Source organism: Lonchura striata, chromosome 1 (genome assembly GCF_050655825.1).
Source record: "Lonchura striata isolate lonStrDom1 chromosome 1, ASM5065582v1, whole genome shotgun sequence".
NCBI classification, from domain to species: domain Eukaryota; kingdom Metazoa; phylum Chordata; class Aves; order Passeriformes; family Estrildidae; genus Lonchura; species Lonchura striata.
The window spans coordinates 46,080,925-46,105,661 of NC_140703.1; the positions used below are offsets into that span (position 1 = coordinate 46,080,925).

At 39.2% G+C, this 24,737-nt stretch overlaps 2 protein-coding genes across 6 annotated transcripts in view; one reads left to right on the forward strand and one right to left on the reverse strand.

Moving 5' to 3' along the window:
• Nucleotides 1–289: 289 nt before the first annotated feature.
• NPAT (nuclear protein, coactivator of histone transcription) lies at nucleotides 290–23,575 on the reverse strand. Of its 2 annotated transcripts, none has more exons than XM_077781349.2 (18): nucleotides 23,377–23,575; nucleotides 20,239–20,357; nucleotides 18,560–18,620; nucleotides 17,035–17,107; nucleotides 16,529–16,572; nucleotides 15,587–15,817; nucleotides 14,995–15,076; nucleotides 13,806–13,938; nucleotides 13,223–13,314; nucleotides 13,052–13,139; nucleotides 11,203–11,299; nucleotides 10,654–10,785; nucleotides 8,216–9,895; nucleotides 6,825–6,940; nucleotides 6,624–6,732; nucleotides 5,523–5,580; nucleotides 2,318–3,479; nucleotides 290–1,572 (listed from the first exon to the last, which is right to left on the reverse strand). In XM_077781349.2, exons 1-18 carry the CDS (start codon nucleotides 23,558–23,560, stop codon nucleotides 1,495–1,497), a joined length of 4,539 nt encoding a protein of 1,512 aa, XP_077637475.2. In that variant the 5' UTR covers nucleotides 23,561–23,575; the 3' UTR covers nucleotides 290–1,494. The 2 variants fall into 2 exon arrangements, with proteins under 2 accessions (XP_077637475.2, XP_077637474.2); XM_077781348.2 differs by having other exon boundaries at nucleotides 14,995–15,079.
• ATM (ATM serine/threonine kinase) overlaps nucleotides 23,540–24,737 on the forward strand; it is a 56,729-nt gene continuing 55,531 nt past the window's right edge. For all 4 annotated transcript variants that reach the window (XR_014954015.1, XR_014954016.1, XM_085576006.1 and 1 more), the window contains exon 1: nucleotides 23,540–23,654. The gene's annotated coding sequence lies outside the window, so the exon portion shown is untranslated. The remainder of the gene's footprint in view (nucleotides 23,655–24,737) is intronic.

Below are 24,737 nucleotides of genomic sequence, written 5' to 3' on the forward strand. Positions count from 1 at the left end.
AACCAGCGTCCCTGAGCTGACACTTACGGTGGGTAGTGGATGGCCCAGGCAAGAGTTACCTTCAGTCTCAAACAGCAAATGAATTTAAGTGTCACCATCACTATTAAGCATTTTATGCTTAAGATAATTTTGGTGCTTGCCTGCCCTAGTCCCTCTGACAACTGCTATTAGAACTTAGTATTTAATATTGGACTCTTTGTCTTTAAAAACAGCTGACTAACAGGACTTTTCTATTCAGTATCTGCAAAGCTGCTTAGTGGACTTAAAAACATTAAGCAAAACACAGAACTTTTTATTAAAACAAAAATATTTATTCAAGCTGTAAATGCTATGCAGTATTTAGTTACTGGATGGGTTTAATATAAACATCTACTGCATAATCTTGTTCCTTAGGAATCCTTGTATTGTTTCTGAAACATTGCCCTGTTACTGTACAGATCTCTTACAATAAAACTTGCAAATTTTTTTTTTTAAATGTCAACAATTTGAGAACAAAGGAAGAAATACCAGTAAAGAAAATTCTGTAGTTTTGGAGCAAGGTGTGCTCATTCAGTAAAATGGAGGCTGAGCTCCTCCTGCCCCCCTTTTGGAGACAGTTTTTATAATAGCTATGACAATTTCTGTGTTAAACAGAAAAATGAGATGCAAATTTTTCCATGTCTGGCTAAAAATTAAGAGTCAGGTAGTATAATTTCTCAGCAGTACAAATGAAAGGTGAGGGAATTGACTTTTGCATTGTGAATTACAGACTGTAATTCTTGTTTAGCTGTTGCTTCAGTTGAAGTATTCATACTGAGGCATGACCCCACACAAAAATATGTTGCTTAAAAACAGCTTTTGCATTTGAATGACATTCAGCGGAAAATACTGAAAACAGAGAAGGCTTGTCCAAATTAAAGTTCTTGGCTGAATGACTGGCTAGGAAAAGCTCCACAAGATAAGAAGTGCTTTTTGAGGTTTTACTGGCCTTTTTGTTATTTCGTTCAAAGCCTTACAACACAGGTTTGACAGTTATGAAACAAGAGAGTGTGAGCACAAGCCACTTAGAGCTGAATATTTAAGTCACTTTCAGATTCAACAAAACAATGAGAAGTGGCCAAGGTAGCTGCCCCATCTTAGAGTGGTGAATCACAAACACCACCTTTCCACAGACTGGCTGAGCGCTTTGGAGAAGTAGAGAAAGCAGCAGAACACAGACAACGTGGTCTAACAGGAAATGTACAATCTTTCTTACATTTCATTTACACAAATTTACAGTTTTGCAATTTAAATGGCTCTATAATTATGTAAGTGCTTTTTCAAAAATAAACATATACCAACTCAATGATATTTACACTTCGCAACCTGCTTCAGAATCAGCACGACTTTGCTATAAAGTGAAACTTCAGTGCACTGAAAGTGCAACTTGCCCTTTAGAGTTAACTTCTTTTCCCATGCAAAACCTCAGCACTGCTCCACTGAGCTTCAGACGGCCCCACTTCAACTTCTTTTTGTTCATTCATCATAATGCAAAGACAACAAGAACTTGTCCACATCCATTCCTGCTGGAAAAGAATTTGGGAGCTTCTTTTTCTGTAGGAGAGGAAAGTAACAACTGTGTTAAATATAAAGAACCTGGAAGAACTGAAAGAGTCTCCAAGCATTTTTTTCTTCCTCATTCTTGCATCCACCTTTTATCTGTTCCTGCACAAATCTGCTCCAGAACTCAGACACTGCCATATGCCCTTCACATGTGCTCCCCTCTCCAAGGAATGGAGCATTTTCCAGTCTCAGTGTTTCAGGAGCACGCTAAAACTAATTAAGGGAATTACAAAGTTATACTCCTTTTTGGTTATTTACATCCAGACACCTTTTTGTGTCTCACACCTTGGCAATTTGCCTTTAAATCCTCAAGTCAAAGGCACAGTGCTGCACACTACAGAGACCGGGAGTATCACTAATGGTTCTAAACAAGGATGCAAGAGCAGCCTGAATTCTAGTAAGGCCTACTTTGAGTTTCACTTAATTCTTACATTCCACCTAAAAGCTTGGAATTTAGAAACTCATTCACATTTTAGGAGAAATAATGTAATTGTCATTGGTGCCTATTTAGAGAGTTAGTAGGAGTTACTTACGTGTATCTGAAGACTAAACCAATATTAAGAAAGCTTAGTTCAGAGTACACTCAAGAGGCAAAGCTGGAAAAACTGGCTAATCTAAATAGGATATAGGGGATTTGCACTAGAACCTCTGAACCATTGCATTACAAATAGTATACATGAAGATACCTAATACATGTTTAGAATTTTAATTAGAAGAAGCAGATGTTTATACTTGCCTTGATTTTCTTTTTTTTGGATGGTGTTGGAGAGCTCTGAAGGTCCTTTCTACTCGCAGAACGAGAATTTCTCTCCCCCTCATTTAAGTCCTCCAGTTTCCTTTTCTTTACGGTGCTCCTCAAAGCCCTGAACTGCTGGGTGTTGTCCTTGAGGGGGGTTGCAGCGCTAGTCCTTGCGATGGCCGCCCGCGACAGGATCATGAGGGTGTGCGCGGCCATGCTGACGCTGTTCTCGCTGCCCGTCTCGCTGGCCGGGCTGCAGGCGGGCAGGTCGGGCGTGGCGGGGGGCACCATGATGCGGGGCGTGGCGCTGTCCTCGGCGAAGCGCCGGCAGGTCGGGGTGCGGACGCTGTCGGTGGTGTCATCTGTGTGCCTGTCCCCAACTCCCGACGGCGTCCGGGGCACCGGCAGCTCTCCGTTCTCAACCGTCTTTCCAGCAGGGCTTTGCCACTGGATGTCCTGCAGCATCTCCACGCACTGTTTACCGAATGGGCTGGACAGGCCGAGGCCCTGGCCAGAAGCTTTAGCGGGTTCTCGCTTCGGCTCCTTCGAGGACAAAGGAACAGACACCGATGATTTGCCGCTGCCAGCCCCATTTGACAGCGACCCCTGCTTTTTGTTCAGCTCTTGTACTGAAGCAACTGTCTTCTCATTCCATAAGCCAACGCTTTGTTGGCCGTTTGAGAGTTTGGCAGTGTCCTGGCTCTTCTGCTTTTCATCAGTGTCCCTTCGGAGCTCATTCTCTTTGTTTGCTGTTGTCTTGTGGAAGGGATCTAATGAAAGCCCTGCAGTTGCCACCTTCCGCTCGGGCTGTGGCTCCTTTGCAGATGTGCCTCTGTTGCTACTGACTTCTGGCCTACACAGAATTCTGGGCAATGTTTTGTCTTTGTCTCTCTTTGGTACCTGTGCCTTAGCAGAGGAGGATGCAGAGTCAACAGCAAGTAAAGGGCTTTCATTTCTTTCTTTCTGCAATGAACTCTTAGGAGCCTGAATTTGGGTGCTTCCTCCTGGAGTGGGTAGGACGTTATCAAAACAAAGCACTCTCCTGTGACTCTCACTCTGTCTTGAATTTGAGCTTATGTTCTCTGCTGGTGCAACAGGTAAGTTCTCTTCCACTTTCCTTCCTGGTTCTGCACTGGTAAGCTTGTCCAAATTTCCAGCCCTGAAAATGAGATGAAAACATTTCACTGACATGTTTATTCTTACTAGGCAAGTTAATTTCAGCTGACTGGAAGTCCCCACCCATCCCTCCAAAAACCTCTCTCCATCCTAAATACAAGTATTTTATCAACACGTAAAGACCAAGAGTAAGGAATGACAACTGCAGAAAGCTCAGAGAAGGCTTTCTTGGTATGAAAAAAAAGTATGAAAAAAAGTCTGTACTCTGAACAATTAGGTAGACTGGGGCTCCTCAGCCTGGAAAGAGAGAACACTGAGGGGAAATGCAATAGAGCTCTGTGAGGAAAGCCCACAAAAAGGACACTATGTGCTGTATGTTCCAGTAGAAAAACTAAGGGCATGAAATAACACTGGTATTAGGTTCAAAACACAACACGGAGGTCTGAACACTGCATGTAACTAAACCTGGGAAGTTTTTTACCTTGGGATATTTGTGGATGCTGGTAGCTTACTTGACTTCAAAAGAAACTGAGTACATTCATGACAGGACAGTCCATCCCAGAATACTACTTACGGCTCTGGAATCCTTAGAGCTGGAATTCCTAAGAGGCTGCCAGAATATATTGGACAATGTAATCACATGTCTTTGTACTCTTCCCTATGCGCTTGCTGTGCATGGTGGGACATTGAGCAAGACAACAGTGGGCATCTGGACAACAACATCCAAACTCCCTGGGGTGTGGTCTCCACCTGACAGCCAGCCCCATTCACGTGAAAAAGCCACCACAGCACTGTGGAAAGAAAAATGCTTCTGCTCTGTCAGCTCATACACTGTTCTGTCTCTGCCCTCTGCCTGGCTTGTGCTGCATTTCCAAGGGGAGCTTCACCATCACTCATCTATGCCTGTAAGGCTCTCTCCCTGCACATAAATATCTATGATTTCTATGAGGAAAAGTCAAGTTTTTTGGATGCTAACTTTGGTACCTTTGAAATGGTAGAAAAGGTCTGAGTGGTAGCAGTTTGTTTTCTTTCCATGAAATTTGAGATGAGACAGAGGGTAAAAGTGGAAATAAGAAATTACACCTCTCTGCAGGAAAGATTTTTCTCTCTTTGCTATGCAAAACATATATCTAGAGATCAATTCTGAATTACTAAAGTGGTATTATCCAAGATCTTGCTTCTGTGTTTTTTAAAAAAATCAGTACTTTTTGCATGCATGTATATAGTATAACTTGATATATGGTTGGGATTTTTTAATAAGTTGACTTTAATATTCCTGTTTTATCTCCACTTTTCCAACATTTTAAGTGAGTTCTAAATAGGTAGTTTTTTTAAAAGTATGTGCTAGTTTTCCAAAAAAAGATAATTTCACTTCTTACATTTAAATTGAACTTCTGATCTCCTCCTAAACTCTACCGCTCATTCCAACATCCTTTTCTTTCAGAAGTCCGTTAATGGTAAGGAGAGTTCCTACTGCAGCCTTGCTTCCTTCTCTCATTTGCCAACAGAAAACTAATGCCTACCCCAATTAGAAATTTAGATATGTTCATCAACATGAAGTTAGCATTCTGTTGTCCTCGCCATCTTTGCATTCAGCTCTCATTTTTTAAATGACCAAGCAGAGTTATAATCTACACAGCTGAAATACAGATGAAGAACCCAATCTGATAAACTCTACTGGATCTTGGTCAGAGAATGGTAAAGACAATGAGACTACACTACAAAACCATGGGTACCACTCATATGAAAAGAAAAAAGCAAAGGTTTTAGTAATTTAAATCTCACAGTAAATATATCAGGAAATTCTTGTAGCTTAGACTCTGCTCAAACAATATTTGACAACTGAGACATGAGACAATGAAGACAAAGCCATACAAAATTAACACAGGAACTGGAACAAGACAATTCTAGCAGAGGCTGCACCAGTCCCAGCACACATCTGTATTGATACTCCTAGCAGACAGGCAGCAGGAAAGGGGGTACTGCTTATGCCACTACCAAAAAAAGCTGCTCTCTTCACCAATACTGGATGAAGAAATTCATGACAGGAAAAAGCAAGCAAGTTTCAATACCTAGCACTACTGACCTCTGTGTTCGAGGATTTGCATGGTTCAAAGGCTCAGCTACACTTGGTACCAGTTTTCCTGGAACAACAGATGAAATATTAATGAATGACAGGTAAATAATTTCACAGTTTTAGTACAATGACATTTCACCTGACAGAGAACCAATAAAGAAAAGCCCAGCAACAAACTCCACAGTATTTCGTAACTTTAAACTTTACTAATTAGTAGACTAGCAAAGGTCCCCAACTAAGAACAAAGAAGAAGCTTGCTGTCTACACTTTACACAGCTCTGGCAAGACAAAACAAACTATCCTAAACTTAAAAATGAACAGTGGTGATTTCCAGGTAGAAGGAAATTAACACAGGGAACTCTCAGCTATCCATCAGCAAACCAGAATGCAAGCTACTATACAATCCTAGCTTTTATCTTGATTTGAAAATTCATTCTATTTTCATTTTTATGTGCAAACCTACTCTTTTTTACAAAGGCAGATAGGCTAAAGCACAAGTTGTCCTTATAACTCAATGTTTCTATTTTCAATTATTTTTCTCTACCCCTTTCCAACACTGAGAAAGGAACATGACTCCAGTCTCATTACAATTAACTATTTAAAGCAGCAAGGGCTCAATGAAAAGAGTATACAGAAGCATATGCCTGAAAGGGCAAAAGGAAAACAGACAGTAGAGTGCATTTTTTATATAAACATGTAACACTTCTAATAAATATTTTTCCTACATTTTTAGAACTGATGACTCTTCCAGTATCTTCATTACTATGTGGCTCAGTTCCAATGACAGCAGTAAACTACTTAAAACCAACAAGATGAAAAATAACCAGAAACATAAAGAAAAGTAAACGTTTAAAACTGCATGAGAGCCTCAAAACATTACATTTTGGAAATAAGCTTGATGCAAAAACTGGAATCATGTTGTATGCTGGATGTTCTTTGTAAACTGAGCAAACAAGTGTCTAACTGCAAGCACAGACCACTCCCAAGACAGTCCAGCAGTCGCCAGGAATAGAAGCAGAGACATTTATAAAACTTTTTTTACTTAGAACTGACTTGTCCTTAGAACCCTCTGCTTTTTTTCTGCCCCTCTCAAGAATGCAAGGCAGGCACCTGCATTATTCTTGTTTCTTGCTCCAGGAATCTTCTGTGATTTGGGAGGGATGGGAAGCTTTGGGACACTTCCGTTGCACACTGGATTAGCCACAGGCATGTGAAGAACCTTGAAAGAATCAAAATATTCCATTACAATTTACCAAAGCACTTCTTATCACTCCAGCTTTATCCCGAATAGCTTTATTTGTGATGTGCTACCTGGCAGGCAGGTGCTGAGAATGTATTTCCATTCTGTCCTACGACAGAGAGAGGTATCATTCCCACCATTCCTTGCAAAACTGGCTGCACTGGAGATGCAATTATAATGGCAGAACCTAAAAAATACCAAAGTGTTAAGATTGTACAGAAACTAAAGGTACTTCAGTGAAAAGAAAAGCTTCAAAACAAGATTTCTTAAAATTATGCATGGTCAAAACCTGTGGCAAGAAAAGCTCTGGATTTTTAGAAAAACTTCACTGCCCTTTGCTATAGTTCACTACTAGAAAACAGGGTAAGCACCAGCTTTATCTTTCATTTATAAGGAATTCTTTAGTTAAAGTCTGTTTTCCTTTGTAAGAGGTAGCTCAAAATAAAGTATGATAAACCTATCTTAACGTTTAAGCTTTAATTTAAAGTCATTTATAAAAACCAGTAAAAGTAACATTAAATATCTTATTTAGCTGTCAGATATATCGTAATTATAAAATATGGAAACTATTCTAGCACATTATTTGAAAAGTGGAAGAATATTTTCATAAGTGAAAGAAAACTGTTCCTTTCTCTATGAAAAAAACACTGAAGAGTTGCATAAAAAAATCCTAATGGCAGAAAAGGCTGTCACCCTAAGACCTTGCATATACCTTGTGTGTACCTTGCACAACCTGGTCTCTGACTGCACTGGCCTCAGACCTCAATTAAATGACTACACACAGAAGTTCAAAGGTAACTGCAAGAAAGTTCTTAGTTTTTGAAAGAAATAGAAATGTGGTGATTACAGCTGATTTATAGCTGTTTTTTTTCATTTCCAAAAGCACTCAAAATTTTTATTGCTGTAGTAATAAAGACACTTGTACAAATTTTAAACCATGGAAAGAAATAATGTTATACTTTCATATTTACTTAAATGTACTTTTAACGCAGACTGTTTGAAATTTGAAACAAAACCAAGGAAATTATTTGGGAAGGACTAGCTACATCTACCCAGTTATCTACACAAAATATGGATACCTATAACATAGAGCATTTAATTTATAACAGTAATCTTATCAAAATAAAAACCTGTTTTATTTAGCCAAAGTAATGGAATTCTTTCCAATGTAAACCAAAACATGATTCCTACATCTAATGCTGCTGAAATTGTATCAGTTAAGCTTCTGAAATATGAGGCTTTTTTTTTTATTCAAAGCAGCACGATCAATGACTTCTCGTAGTTTTATTTAATTTCTACTAGCAACTAATATACTAAAAAAAAAGTAACTCCTGGATAGTTTCAAGTGGCAGACAGAGAAGTTAAAAATTGTTTACTTTTAAAGCACTTAGGAGAAAAACAAAAATAACAAAACCACTGTACAAACACCATATTTTCAGTACTTTTCTAATAATGAGATTACCCTGTGGGAAGTTTGGGGAGACAGTCTGGTTTGTTGGAAATGTACTGCTGGATCTGGGAGGAGTCCGCAACTGTTGTACAGCTGGAGCTTGGGAAGCCAGGGGCATAGAACTGCCAGGCAATACAACTACATTTGATGGTGTTACAGCTGCACCCAAGGTTGCTGGATCAGTCATACATGTGGCTATGTAAAGGTTGCTTGAATTCCCAAAAGCTGTGCTTGTGGCTGGCATCAACTGTATAAATCCCCCTTCATTGGAAAGATGAGTTGAACTTGCAACTGAAAAACCAGTGCAGTCTTCATTCTGAGTGTTAACCGAGGTGACCACAGGATCCTTGGGCCTAAGCACAAGAAGATTCTGCTCTACCAGAGCTGAATCCACACTTTTTTCTGTGTCTTCTGAAGTAAGACATTTGGGCAAGCCTGCAGTTTTGGTTGGAGATTTGGCTGGAGATGACAATATTATAGTAGGCAAATTTTCTCCTGTGATGCTGGAAACAGCATTATTTAACTCTGTGTCTGATGAAATAAATGGATCATCACTGATGATGATCTTGAGGGACATTATATTAGAAGGATCAACATCCATTGGTTGACTACTGCTTATACTTTTGGCCTCAGTACCTGACTCCTCTGCTGAGGATGCAGTTTCAGGGAGTGGTGAGTGGCATATTTCAGAGGTAGTAAGATTGTTTTCAGTGGATACTACAGAAATGTTTGTACATGCATTATCACCAGATGAGAAATATAAATTATCAGTGTCTACTTTTGTAGAAGATGAAGGTTCTTGCATCTCTCCTTGTGGACCCTTTGTGTTTGGCAGTTCTGAAGGGAGGTTAAAATCTTTCTTACAAGGCTTATCAAGTGTATGCTGATCATTTGAGTAAGTTTTGTTAGAAGTATCAACAGCTTCAAGCTGCAACGCTGTTTTGTCAAGATCTGTGATGTCCACTGCAGATCCCACAGCACAGTCTGCCTGTGTGCTCTGGTCCTGATGGTTAGAGGGGTAGCTGGAGTTCTCCTGTGAAACACCAGGCAAGGCAGCTGAATCACTGGTTACAGTCTGTTCTTTTCCTGCATCTGTCAATGGGCTAGAAATGGATGAGCTGTTTTTCTTCAGTAGTACACTGTGGCCAGGGTTCCCATCAGAAGGGCTTCCAGGAAGTCTTTTTTCAGACAGCGATGTGTCTGGTGAAAATTGACATTTACTTCTGGAATCAGTTCTGTTTTCACCAGCTGTAGTATCCTCTGCCACTGATATCAAAGGAATCTGTGGAGTAGCAGAATGAACATATTCTAAATTAGGACTACTTTGAGAACTATCACTTGGTGGGCCTTTTTCAATTTCCATAGCACTCTCACTTTCAGAAATTAATGTAGATGACTCTTTTGTAACATAAGTGTCTGCACAGTGTTCGTTACTTTTGCTATCAGAACTCTGTCTCTTGTTAGGTTCAGTCAAATCAGACACCGAGTCAAAGGCAATTTCAAGCTCTCTAATATGTTCAGGGGTAATGGCTGTAAGTACTTCAGTCTGCTTCCTTGGTCTACAGTTTCCATGCAGCTGTTCACTGGCTGGATTTTTCTTAGCCATATCATCACTAATGCTGGTCTTCAAGGCACATGATGCTTCTTCTAACTGAAAGCCTTTACATGATAGTGGTTCTCCAGAATTATCACCTGTAAAAGAATAAACCAGTTCAATAATTATTAGAACAGATGATCCTTTTTAGAGTGTTTTAGAAATAACTATCAGTTCAATGGAAAACTATTTCCCATGAAACTAAGTAGGAATAATCTTACTCATCCTTACGTTCAAGTTGAGTGGAATATATATAAAATACATACACACACTAGATAATCTGAAAATTCAGTTTGTACATTACTACTAAGTACACAGATAACATGTAAATATCTCAGGTCACTACATCGGATTTCCAGAAGCACAAAAACCATCTCATGATAAAAGCCTCTTGGCTCTACTTCTCGTATACTTTAACTAAATACCTGCTACTCATGGACTATCGTTAAGAATGGTGGAGACAGACTAACATCCCCTTTGGCCAGAGTAAGACTCTTTTTTCTGTATTAATTAACAGATACATTATAGAATAGAGAAAGAAGATTAATATGGTTATATGTAAAATAATCTGTTTCTGTGTTCCACAATGGATACTGCAAAGTACCCATTCATTGATAGTCTGCTTGCATTAAGGAGCATATCAAGTACAACTTTTAAGTACACCGATGGGACTACTTTTAAATGTAATAGACTGAAACTTTGGAACAGGCCAGATGTATATGTATGCTCATGCAATGTAAATGTCCACATGGACATTATCCCTGAAAAAAGAAAATTCTGAAATGTGCAAATTGTCTGAAAATATTTTCATAATGAAAAGTTAACAGAGAAATCTTAAGAGAAAAAAACCCCATACATCTGTTAGTTTCTTCTGTTCCTAAAGAACTTCCAAATGTTTCCAGGCTATCCTCAGCCACCAGGATTTCATTTTCTACTCCATTCCGACCAGAAATACCAGCAGGTAGGTTCTTGTTTACTTTGCTCTTTCCTGTTTTCAAAATAAAGCATGAAGAATGGTTAAATATGTAATTTTCCATATACATGTCATCACTATCTTTTAAATTAATCAAAGTGTAAAGATCTCTTTATGGTTCATGTGAGGATACACCAGAAAATTTTACAACAGCAAACAAGTATAAACTATCATCCTTCAGAGCTGGAGTGTCTAAAGTAACAGCAATAAAACTGAGCCAGCACAAACCCAGAATATCAGCCACAGAAAAATGCCGTATTTTATAGCTGTGTATAAATGTATCTAAGAATCTAATTCTGTATAAAGGCATACCAATGTAATTTCTCTTGCAAGAGGCCTGCTGAATTCCTTTGTTTTGTCAAGCAATGCTGGGGAAGCTCATCATTCAGGATGCTTTACAGTAACAGTACACCTGAGTACAACGTAGCCTACCGTAATCAAACCAGTCAAACAGAGCCTGGAAAGCTGGATCTGATTCTGTCTGTTCCAGAATGTCCTGGATAGCCTCTTCTGACATATGAATTTCACCCTGAAGAAAGACATGATATACAGAACTGTTAAGACAGTTACTTCAATAACTTAAAAAGAAAAACAAACACGATTTGTTTTCTTTTCAGATTTTTTTTAGTTCTATTACTTCTGCTCAGCACAGAAACGTGAAGACTAATGCTGAGAATGTTTCTGCCACAAATTTAATGTCTGTTAAAAATCTTAGTGATTGAAGCTTAAGAAATAAGGTTCTCCAAAACCCAAAGGTGTCTGTCAGACATCACCCCACCACGTGTGTACTGGAGTATTCTCCACATAATGGCCAGCACTAACCAAAAAGGAAGACTAAATCTCAGGCTGCACTGGAAACTTATTCACGTGGTATGGATGCTGTGAGCCTGTACCAAGCAAACCACTGGTAAAAAAAAAACCCCAAATTAATGCTAATTTCTTAGGTTTCATTATATTATATATCTAGAAGCCAACATTAAGTAAATGGAAATTTTATTCCATATACCCATTTCATGTTCTGTAGTATAACCTCCAACTACTTCTTTTTGGAAAGCACTTTGGAAAGCACAGCTACATGGGACAGTGCTCTAAGGTTCCTGATTCTGTTCTGTGGAAGCCCAAGAATAAAATGAGTATCCAGAACATACTCAAGTGATAAAATATAAAGTTTCTCCTGCCTTTCTGGAGACCCTTTACGCACTCTCCAACCTTTGATATATCTCTCCACCTTTTTTGATATGTATCTCCACCCTTAAGGGTGGATATTTCATGTTATATCCTTGATTTTGTATCAGGAACTCCAACCAAACCATGAAGCTGCTTTATTTCTGCCCAGAAGAATGGAATACAGCTTTTTAGCTCTGTATTTTGACAACTGACCTAAAATTGCCAAGCAACAGAAGAACAGCATTTATAAACCAGACACCTCTACTTCATAAACAGGGAACTGCCTCTACTCTCCTGTCTTTCTCATGAGGGCTGTGAAATTTCCCTCATTAAAATCCTTTTTAACTCTGTGATTTCCAGCTTAAGACTTACAGAAAAATGAAGGAAGAACACTATAATTATGTTTCGTTTGCAGAAGCTGAACACACATTTCCTCCAAAAGCAAGAAAATACTAAATTTGAAGAAAAAGCACCATTATTTAGGCTCCAAAAATAATTTCTCTTGCTACACTAAATGATCCATACATATCTTGAAGCAAATCAAAAATCAGATCAGATTAAACATATTTAGAGACAGCAAGGTATTTTAAATTATTTTTTCTTCTCTAAGGCTATTGATTAGATCCCCAGTCAGAAACTGGTAGCCAATTACTGGTACAAAACATTGAGTGAGAAGCAGGCAGTTGGTGCCTGGGACAGAGTTCTTAAATCCACTCTGAGTGTAGGGTTACCAGCTAATTACTGCCAGAAACAACCCCACTGCCTTGGCATCGACCCTGCAGCATGCTTATGCTGCCTTGGACAGGCACTGGGAATTAATTCAGAATGCTAAACTCGCACAAAATGAGCTCCTGCAGAACACCAGTGTCCTGCCAGCTCAGCTCCTCAAACCTGCCCAGCAGTTCACACCTCTGCAAGGGAAGCTGCAGAGCTGCCCCTGCACAGAGGGGAGCATCAGGGAGGCTCAGCTGTGCTGGCAAACAGAAACAAAAAAGAAAGGATAGGAAGAGGAGAGAATATCTTCAGATGTCAGAGGTTCAGCATAGTTCCCATAACTGATTATTCTCACATGCCTGAACCTAAAAACAATGTCAACAGGGCAATCTACACCTACCTGAAGTCCAAGGATTTCATCAATTGAAGTCTCCTGTTCTGTGGGACCACTGTCTGTCTGTTTAGGGGCCTGAGCAACACTGCCATCACTGCAACATGTATGTCATTAGTTCAAAACTCAAAAATAAATCAAATAAGAAAACATATGAAGTTCAGAAGTTCCTTTTATTACCTCCCCAGGATTTTGTTAATGTTTTCAGCGAGCTTCTCCTGAAGAGATTTGTTGCTCAATATTTTTTCTCTGGCATTTTCAATAACCAGTTGCTGGAAAACAGTTTTGAAGTGGTCAGGTTTCTATTTTTAACATCACTAGAAAAGGAGCAAGAATTTCTGACTAACCGGTAAAAAATAATTAAAGAATCAATTCAAAGAGAGAAGACTTTTATAACAGAGTCATCTGTGACTGCATTACATTGCTATGAAAATCAATGTAAAACATTCATGTACTTCTACTCTCCTAAAGTACAGTGAGGCTTATTGTGCCTTCTGGTTTCCATTCTCTAAGGAATTACTGTGTTCTGACAGCCTACAGGTATCTTAGCAAAGCAAATAAACCAAGAAAAACAAAACTCTACATAGCCATGTCAACTTTATGAATTTAGTATACACAAGAGCTAGTTCAAATACAAACCAATTCATTTATCTTCTAAAGGTAATTTCTGTAAAAACCAGGAAGAACAACATGTTTAAGACAAGTTCTCTTGAGTTTGACTTTGTTTCTTAAGTCTAAATACCTTCTGTAGGCATATACTCACTGGGAAGTTACCATCAATTAACTCTTCTAGGGGTTCACTTTCTTTTTCTACTACTGCTTCTTCAGAGTCTTGAGAACTTCTAGTTGCTGAAAGAGGTCCAGATGTCCCAATACTTTTCCTCTTCTGAGATTCACTGAAACATACCAGGAAATTTATGATGTAGTTTATGAGAAAATTGCAAACAGTAGACCTAATGGTGAGTAAATCAAGTGCTTCTCTTCCCTTTTAGCAAAAAAAAAAAAAAAAAAAAAAAAAAAAAAAATTAATCACCAGAAAATTAACGACATATTGAAAATGCAGTAAAAGCTGGTACCTGTTTTATGATCTCTTATGCATCTATTGTGTCTGCCTTTAGAGAAGTTATGTATTTAGAGATTGTAGAGAAATGGCACAATGGCAAACTGAATTCTATGCCCACTATTCAGCATTTACTGCCCCTCCACTACAGGTACTCTAACTGGTGGTACCAGTTAGACTGGTACTAGTCAACTGCAACTCACAATCAGATTTGGGCATTACCACTGAAAACAAAGACTTCTCAAGGAGAACTTATTTTCAAAGAAGAAAACAAATCTTAAGTTCTGTTAAGAATTTAGTTGATAAATAGGAAAATTAATGTTTTTTAGGAGACAGTGTAGGTTCTTCTGAAAACATCTATTTTCAGTGGCACTGAAAATAAAATTGCATCAAGAAAAATCAAGATGGATTAGGAAAGACTTGGGGAAAAATAAACATTTGAATCAGAGAATAAAAAATGCAAAACTAGTGTAAGAGAAGTTTTTCACACAACTTCTAGTGCAAATATTAATACTTTTCTGACAAAATTTACTCAATAGTTTTACAAAGGTTAAATGCAAATTTGTATCAGTATTAAGAATTTTTATAATTGAAAAGGACATTTTAGAAGGAAATACCAAGTTTCAGCTCCAAGGTTATTTGCCTATGTCTAATAGTGGAGTAAAAACAGAGTGTACACAAAGAAGCATGAGTAGCCTCTTATCAGTCTACTTTTAAGCTCTTTGATTTCCCTTTCCTTTGTGAAATATCAAACACTGGCCCCCTCTCCAAGATCTTACATTTGAAACACTCCATCACTGAACAAAATTTACACTAAAGGTTAGAACACTGTTTAATTTCTAAACAATCAAACAAAAAAACCACCTGAAACCAAACCCACATCCCTGTTTACCCTTTTCGCCTTCCTGGAGAAAGCAAGTTTGAATGAAGCTTTCGTTCTTGTGACGTTGGAACTTGAATGTGTATGAGACCTCCTGCTTTACATAGAAAAACAAACAAAAATAGAAGTCATGAAGCCAATACCACTTCCAGTGACACTGTTAAAGCTCTGCAAAATCTACACAATTGCTTACTATGTTCCAATCAATTTCTGGAAAGTCACACAAAATAATTTGTTATTATCATGGAAATGAGGAACAGTCCTTTTAAACATATCCTGAAATAGACATCCACTTAACGTGGATCATCCCTATCTGATGAAACAAGTTATTTGGGTGAGGGTGAGAGCACAGAACAGAATAACCACAAATTAATGCACTTCTGATTTCTGAACTCACATTGGCAAGCAAGTATGCAAGAGCCATCTCTCTTTTGGGCACTTATTTTCTTTTAATCACCTGAACCAGTCTGGAGAGCTGGGGAACAAAGCATGAATTTTCTGGAGCTTTTTGGTGGAAGATGATTAGCCCTGATTTTAGAAAACTTCCATCAATAGCCATAGATTTTTCACAGAAAAATAAGGTTTAAAACTTTTTGCAACTTACTGTTGATCTTGTTTTCTTGAGCTTGTGACTGGTTCACAAGCAGTGTAGTCAGTCTTGTCTGCGGCATGCTTTGATTTATTGTTGGCCTGTGAATTACTTGAGGAGGTACAACAGAAGAGGAATTCTGTTGCCCTGACTGATGGGCTACTGACAACAGTCCTGAGTTTGCAGTAGCTGACTGCTGAAGCATTCTCTGCCTTTTCATTTCTACAATTCCACTTCTTGTACGTACTGGAAATAAAGACAAGATGAAAATATATGATAAAGGAATTTCTAAAAATTACTGATATTCATACAAAATCTGTTTAAAAAATTTAAACAACAGAACACCACCCAATCCAATGAATCTCAAATCTGGGAACAATCAGTATCTATAGCTCACACTCTCTTTTCTTATAAAATACTCTGTAGTAAAAATACTACAGAGAAAAACTTGTTTTTAAGTAATCCAATTTTTCTTTGTTGATAGCTTATTTTCAGTTTTTGTAATGAAAGAAACAACTTTAGATACAACAAGTATGTTTTTGTATTTTGGCTGGATATATATTTGTATGTATGACAAATGCTACAAGACTGCAATATGTTTTTATGTTCCCCTTCTACAGAAATCCAACTGCATTATAATTAGACCAGCTATGTTTTTAGTTCATCTACGAAGCACAAATTAAGTCAGCAATTTCAGGAGTGAAGCAGTAGTTTTTAAACCTTTTAACCATGTAAACTTCCAAAGGAGTTTTTTCAGCAGAGAAAATGCTATAATAGAGAATTTATGCCCCTAGGAAAAAGCTCATCTTTTCTTATTTTCCTTTCCTGATCATTACAGCAATCCACAGACCACACTGAAGACAGCAGACATACATTACATACACCCCTATTTTTTGCCGAAACGGATAATTTTAACATAAAACCTACTGATTCCATGGAATTGATTCAGTTACTTACTCCTCTGGTTAGAAGAAAATCTGAAATCTGAATTCTGCATGCTCCTAAAAAATAAAGCAAGTAACAAAAATTAATGGAGCATAATGGAAGCACTAAGCTATACAGTGTGACATTACCTACCACATGGTTAATGTCAGTCTGATCCTAACCACACATTCCTTCAGAAAAATCCATTGGTTATTTTTTTTATTCTTTCCAACAATCATCACAGATCCTTCAAGTGAAGCTTACTGTTTCATTTTTGATCAAGTAACCACAAAGGTATCAGATTCTAAATGAGTCATAGTGTATTGTTTTATTATAGGAAGACAACATGCTCACACTAATGCCCTCCTTATAATCTTTAAATGTCTGCTCAACTACTAACTCTAACATACCCATCTTTTTCACTGTCTCTCAAAGGAAACAGAGAGCTAACCATTCTCATACAATGATAAGGGAAGTTGGTCTACATAGGGACTCACTTTTAGAGTGAAATATTACTTTCTTAATTAAAACTACATTACCTGATCTGAGAAAGTGTATAGTCTAATTTTTTCCACAGCGATGACATCATTGCTGGAACTTCATTTGTTGTTTCTAAAATGAACCATAAAAAAAACCTAATTTATGCCCAAAACTGATATATGCTGAGAGAAAAGTAAAATCACAAACAAAATAATTATTATGGAGTGTTTCAGACATCATCTAACTTTAGATGTTTAGTTGCCTTCTTAATTTTCTATTAGACAGCCATAACTCCTAATTTAAAGAATTTTGATTGACATGGATACAGTTCTGGTTTAGAAGCCTTGATGAAACTGAATTAATTACTATAATTCTTGCAGGAATTTGCACATGGTGTTGTCTCCTCAGGAAACACATGCTAACCTAACCTATGCTAATACCCCCCAACTCACTTCTGGAAATGGTAATCATATTCCCAAGTCAATTTTGTGCCTTTGAAAATCATAACCTGGCAGACAGGCCTTTAAAAGTAATAGTTTATTTCATTATATTACCCAAACAGGTAAAAACATTTGGTCTTTTTGAAGCACCAAACATTAGAAGTGTGATGGAAAAGATAAGTAAACAATTCAATTTATTAAGTTTTTCAAGATGCTAAGTACAAAGCATTTTGAAGGAAGTACATCTGCATCTTAGTTACCATTTCTGTCAAACCTAGTGTGAAAGGAAAAAAATGTTCAGAAATGTTCCATGTATGATTTTTAATACCAAGCACCATTAAAATATGATCATACAACAAATATCAAAAGCCTGTAAGATTTGGAAACATTCAGAAGCTTGATAACTAATTTCAAAACCAGCAAATGCTCTAGCTCTGCCTATAATATTCATACAAAATATTAAGTAGTTCTGAAACTATTTTAGTCTTAAAAATAAGACAAGAAATATTTCATACCATAGGACTCCTTCTGATTATTTCATGGAATCATAGAATACCTTAGGCTGGAAGGGATCCATAGGGATCATTGAGCCCAACTCCGTGCTCCTCACTGGGCTACCAAACTCTAAACCGTGTGACTAAAAGCATTGTCCAGATTCTCCTTGAACTCTGACAGGGCTCAGTGCCATGACCACTTCCCTGGGTAGCCTGTTCCAGTGACTGACCACTTTCTCAGTGAAGAACCCTTTCCTAAGATCCAATTTGAATTTCTCCTGACACAGCATTTCATTTTTCTCACATTCTGTTGCTGGTCACCAGAGAGATAAGCACCTCCCCCTCCTATTAATAGTATGAACAATAAACAGTATAATTTCACAAGCGTAAACCCATACATTTTGCACATTATATCTCTATGCTTTTGAGATATAAAAATGCTCACATTTGAAGTAAAAATATATGCTGGCATATGCAAACTAAGATAATCAATTACTTTTGCTCACTAGATGTAGTGACTGTTGGCTGCGTAATACGTTAACCTTCAAAACTGTGCCTAAAATGGGGGATTACTCTAAGACCATACACCTCTTCCTCAAGTTCACAATACATAAATAAAAATAAAAGAACACCTCATTCTGAAGGCTTACCTTTTGTTTTCATGGCTACGTACTCATTAAGAATTGTTGTCAAGTTTTTTCCACACAGCGACTGGAAAAAAAACCAACTGATCTTAGAATTTTCACTAATAACTTCTACTTCCTCTGCTGTAGCACATCATATTTAAGGAGCTCTTCAACAGTCTACACCATGCTGACCCTCAGTACAAGGGACTGTACTTGGTAGAGAGCAATCAATGGTACAAAATCCTCTTATATACCCAAAATGAGAAGTACTGTATCTCAAGGCACAACACTGGTAGTTAGAGCTGTCTGACATTCACTCATCTTTTTTGTATTATTGAATAAAACCATGAAAATTAGATTATGAACAGCATGATGATCATTGTCTGTTACTGATGAGCAGTAACAGGCTAATGACTATGTATCATGCTGGGAAACAACATGCACTAAGATGGAAACGTGAAGGAACCTGTCTGAAGCAAAATTTTTAACAGTCACACAGAATTAACCTTCTTATCATGTTTACTTGTCCTGTTATTTTAAGTGACACAAAGATAATTAAAATTTTAAAGTTACCACTATCCTGTACCTTCCTCTCTTCTTTACTAGTGGGAACTCTACAAGACATGACAAATATAGCACTTTATTGCAAGTATTTGAGTTGCAGTAAGAATTTTGTCTTAGATACTATGATATCACTTTTAGGTGAATAATAGGAAGAACATTTCTACTGAGAAAAGGATGATTATAAAAAGTTTTATTAATCTGGATAACCTATATCTATATTTTTATAGGTTTTCTAATTTTTGCTGGCCATAGCTTGGTTCTCAACCCCCTACCACCAAAGTGCAGATAACTGAACACTTGTAAATAAAATTAATTCAATACTTTGTTTTGAAAAGGTGCATCAAGAAGGTGCACCTTGGACCTTAGGAAAAAACTTCCACGAATTATGAATACTATGGACAAAGTCCCAGACAATGAAATTAACTAATATACTAGAAGAATGAAACAGAAAACATGAACAGAACACACACATAAACACAAAAGGTTTGATAAACAGCAATACCTCAATCCTGTGATTTACAAAGTATAGTAAAAATTCCATTTTGTAAATTTGTTTAAAATGCAAACTATCTAATTATGGTCTAGAGCTCTACACATGTATCTAGAGATGTGGCTACACACTATTTATGCACACCCAAAATCCTGCCTTTCACCCGGAACAATGCAGATGATATCAAATAGAGAGGAGGCTGAACACAATTTTTGTCAATCAAATTTGTTAGACTTAAATAAATCTGAGGTGCCTTACCTAAATACTTACAATGCACCTGAAATGGAAAATTATTGGCTGCCATGCCTAGAATAGGAAAGTGATCTTGTAAATTACAGAAGTAGCCCTAAAATCAAGAAAACCCTTGTGACAACACCCTTCCATAAATCAACCTCAAAGCTGTAAAGCAGCCTAAGCATAATATTCTGAAACCAATTTGCATATTTCACGCTTACATTTTTCTTAGTAAGCATAAATACTAGAAACCAAATAACTGCTAATATCACAGGATGAAAAAAACACTAAACAAATCACATATCAAACATTTTAAGCAGCATTTGAGAATTAATTGTTGCACTGAGAAATCCACTATATTGTTTTCCATGGATGCAAGACAATGTAAGTTTCTGCTTTGCAAATACAAACTCACCAGCAAGCAGGCTGGAATAAAACCATCTTCTGTACAGTGCTCTGCATATTCTTTCAAATCTGAACTTTCCAGAATAAATTGATGGCAGGTAGCTTGAAGATTTTCCTGTTGCAAATAGCCTGCAACAAATTAGATGGAAAATTTTGCTATTTCATTCATTATTTCTGCTCAAAAGGTATCAAATCTGAATACAGTGCTGGAATAATCAGATAAAAATTTCCATGTAATAAAAGGGAAGTGTCATTATTTTGAAAATACATATGTTCCTACCAGATATTTAACAGTTAAAACCCAGAAGAGAAAAAAAATATAGATTGTAATGACATTGTATTTTCAAAGTACTCAAAACTGGAAGTGAGGCAATATGAACAAATTTTAGTTTATCTTTACACACAAGAAAATAAATGTTCTCAGCTCAGAAGGCTGACAAACAAACCCTCATATGGGCTGAACCACCCTATTTGATACTTCAATGGAAATCTACAATATTTTGTTAATGAAACACCTTGCTATGTAAGAGTAATTCTCCACACATTGTACTGTTTCAAAATAGGTAAAACCTGTACAGCTGCTGCAATAGTGGATAAGATATATTAAAAATATTGGCACTATACAAAAATTAGTAACAGAAAAGGTCCCCCCCACACACTTACAGAAATTTTCATTTAGGATAGATGTACCAGATGCAAATTTTGCTCTCTACACCCTATGAATCAGTAGTTACCATCACAGAAAATGTACTGACAAAGTTTTCTTTTCGTCAAATATGTTCTGCTTTAATTAAACATTTTAACCCTGCTTTAATCTTCAAACACCTTAAACACTAAAAGATAGAAATAGACCAATCTGAATGAAGGATTCTAAAACAAAGAAACACAGAGAAAATGTTTCTTCCTTCTCGCTCCTAGCAGAGCTTAGCATGGAATGTTTTAAGGATAAAATAAAACATGTGCCTAGTTGTACAACGCAGGATATATACATTATCTATTTCAATGGACCCCCAAAATGCTCCACCTCAGTTCATGAATACCTGCAGAAAAATGTGCCCTTTAAGTGCCGTTTAAATGAGAACAAATATCTTTCAGCAGATCTGAGTACAGCTGAAGAAAACAAATAGTATTTCCATCATGCAAGTCTTGTTCATGTCTTCAACAAGTAGGCAAACTTGAAAATTAAACACAGCCTGGGAATACCCACTGTGAATTTAATCACAATGTAAAAGCAGGCCTGACCTGACAGAAAACATCAGTAGTGCCTGCAGAAAGAAAAGGAATATCCTATTTAATTTTTCAATTACATTTTTCCTAGAAAAATCTCGAGCCACAAGTGGCTGAATGTGTATTTCTCCACAAACACGATGATATCTCACTATGGTCCAGGCTGGAAGATGGGGTATTAGGTTCAGTGGAGTTCTGATCTGTGCAGGTATGACTGCTCTTACAATCATCCTTACCTGAACACTTAACAAAAAAAGTTGCCGTTTTTCTTTCTTGAACCTACTACTACAGTATCACAAGTGATGACCGAATGTTTGCATACGGGCACGTTTGACATACACCAGTTTCCTGGTAATAAAGCATTTCAAAGGCTAAAAATGCCTGTGCATCTGGCCCAAACTGCTTGTGCACACACTGTATAATGACATAGGACACCAAAATCAAAGGCACAAAAGGTGTCCTACATTTTGAATGTATGGAAATTATTCAATATTTTGCTCTACCTTAAGAAATGTCTAACCCATAGTACACATTCACTCTATCAGATAGGAAAAGATAAATGTTCTTATGCATATCCTGTGTGTGAGCTCAGCTTATAATTTTAGTTTTGTTTCTTTAACAAATACTCATCAACTTTCACAGCACCAGAAAGATTTTGTGGGGGGCTTGGGGGAGAAAGGTGGAAGAGCTTGCACTGGGAAGTCTATTTACCACTGAAATTCAGAGATGTCTCACAGAAGATGAATCCCTATTAGAGAATAAAAATGGTTACAAGGAATGTCCTGTTCTGCAACTTTAGGTTGCTCAGAGGTTTTCCAGACATGATGCATGCTCCGTGCCACAACAGACACAAGACAGGATGGATCATTCTCAGCACACAGGATGCCAAGATTGTGTGCTACATCTTCAGGTTGCTGGTAAGCACATAAGAAAAGCTTTCTACCTGGAAACTTGTAACTTCACCAATCTTGTTTGGAAGAGCGCAATGAGAGATCTCACTTGTATGAATTCAAATTTTCTTTTACAGTCCATGGAGTTTCTAAAAATCCTGTTACTTCACAGTAATAAAAAAATTGCATCTCTCACTAGCCTTTTTCTCAAGACAGTAGCAAGCAACAGTTCAGGTAGTATTTAAAAATAACTTGTGCTAGGGGAACACTTAAGAAGAGTTTCAGTTTTAATGTCTTTGGATTTTAAAAAACTGAAAACTGAATCTCACAGGGCAAGCTGCCAGGAAATCATGGCAACCTGTGCCAATAAGTACTTTGTACATGTGGGACTGAAATATGTGAGTCATATTTTTCCTTACCATCAATTTGCTCTCACCTTTGGCAGAATCCAAATAATCCAAAGCATAAAGTCATTTTAAAAGATTCACTGTTTGCTACCAGTGTCCTGAACACACTTACGCAGTGCTTTCCATAGACTCTGATCACGAGTCTGAACTCTTAAGTGCATCCTCAAAAGTGAGCGAAACACGGCCGAAAAGAAAAACCATCTGACCCTTAACGCAGCCCTCCCTGGGATTTCGGGTCACGCTTGGACTCCTGCAATCAGGAACTGTTGAAGCACGGCTCAGCAGCTCTCGGTGTGCAGGTGGGCACCGCAGACCGCCACGTTTCCCTGGACTCGCCAAGAAGCCGAGCCCAAGGCACGGCTGGGGAGCGGCCTGCTCGCTCAGCCCCGAATCCCCCAGCAGCGAGCACAGGCCGGGCCGGGGGGCGGCGGGCCGGCCCAGCAGCGCCCGGTATAAACGCCGGCAGCGACAATCCAGCCTGGGGGACCAAGAGACGTTGCCAAGGGGCAAGGGCGAAGCCGGCCGTGTCCCGCCGCGCCTCGGGCGGCTGACAATGCCCGGCACAGCCCTCCCGGTGCTCCGCGCCTCACGCAGGCATCCCTCCGTCCCTCCCGGCTCACTCACCCAGCACCAGCCGGGCCACGTCGGACGGCAGCAGCATGGCCCGAGGCGCAGCGGGGCACGGGCGGGCGCAGCGGGGCACGGGCGGGCGCAGCCGGCCGCCCCGCCACCCAGGCGAAGGCGCGGAAACTCCGCCAGCCAGCGCCGCGCCCGGCCCCTTCCGCCGGAACCCGCCGCGGCCGCTCATCCGCTTCCAGGTCCGCCCGCAGCCGCGGCTTCCACGCGTGAGCCCCGCTCCGCTGCGCCCCGCCGGGAGCGGGGCTGCGAGCGCCACGGCCGAGGTGAGGGGCTGGGCCCGGGCGGGGCGGCCGCGGCCCCGGCTGCGGCGCTGAGGGGCGGCGGCCCGGGGCTGCGGGGACCGGGGCTGCGGGGACCGGGGCTGCCGGGACCGGGGCTGCCGGGGCCGGGGCTGCCGGGACCGGGGTTACCCGGACCGGGGCTGCCGCTCGGCGCTGCCTGCGTGCCCGTGCCGGGGCACCTCGCAGCGCCTCCGCCAGCTCCTCTCTCCGCCGTTCATGGTTTTGGTGCGCCCGCCTTCCCATGTGTCATTCATGTGCGCGGGAAGGCGGCCGTCATGGGATAGGTGGAAAACTAATCAGCAAGAGAAAGAGTACGTGGATTCATTCTTGGGAATTTCTCAGTGCTGCTGTTATGGTTGTTGGCAGCAGACGACCCTTGTTGCCGCAGTTTTCGATCAAGCGCATCAGAAGCCGCGGGTGTTTGAAAAGTTTGTTTCCGTTTCGTTTCCAGCAAGAGCATCGAGTCTGCTGGGTTGGGTTGTTTTGTGTTCCGGTGCCCAACCACCAGAGGGACAGAGAGTGGTTGAGCGCTGGCGCAGGCTGCCCAGGGAAGAGCTCTCAGCGCCAACCTGCCTGACTGCAAGAGCTGCTCGGACAACTCTTTCAGGCATTTGATGTGATTCTTGCGTCCTGCACAGGGCCAGGAATTGGACTTAGGGGATCCTTGTGCGTCCCTTCCAACTCAGGATGGTTCTTGAATTTAGTAAAGGAACATTTAATTTAAATAAGTGCGGTTGTGCAGTACAGGCAGCCTTCACACTTAAAATGTATTATTTTTCACACACATCTATGAGTCACCGAATCTCTGATCTTACTTAGTTCCAGCCTGATCTTGATTGACACCAAAGGAAATAAATGCAGTCTAAGACAGTAGATATTTAAAGTTTTGCTTATTTAAATGACGATTTTTGTATTGTCATGTAAGCACTCAAGATGCAGTGCTGTGCATCATGAATGCCTGTTCTCCCTTGCTTATTACATCCAGCAGCACGTGTTTGGAGTTACTTCCAGCTTGTGTGATCTGTCTTTTCCAAACAGGGTTTCTCTTGAGTCTACTTTAAGGGT

Bases quoted from the DNA above. Each gene is read 5' to 3' on its own strand.
- NPAT (XM_077781348.2), bottom strand. From the start codon at position 23,560: ATGAGCGGCCGCGGCGGGTTCCGGCGGAAGGGGCCGGGCGCGGCGCTG. The intron at 13,140-13,222 runs GTAATAAAAGGA...TACATGTTGCAG, and splicing joins ATTAACAAAATCCTGGGGAG to TGATGGCAGTGTTGCTCAGG. The intron at 3,480-5,522 runs GTCAGTAGTGCT...TCTCATTTTCAG, and splicing joins GCAAATCCTCGAACACAGAG to GGCTGGAAATTTGGACAAGC.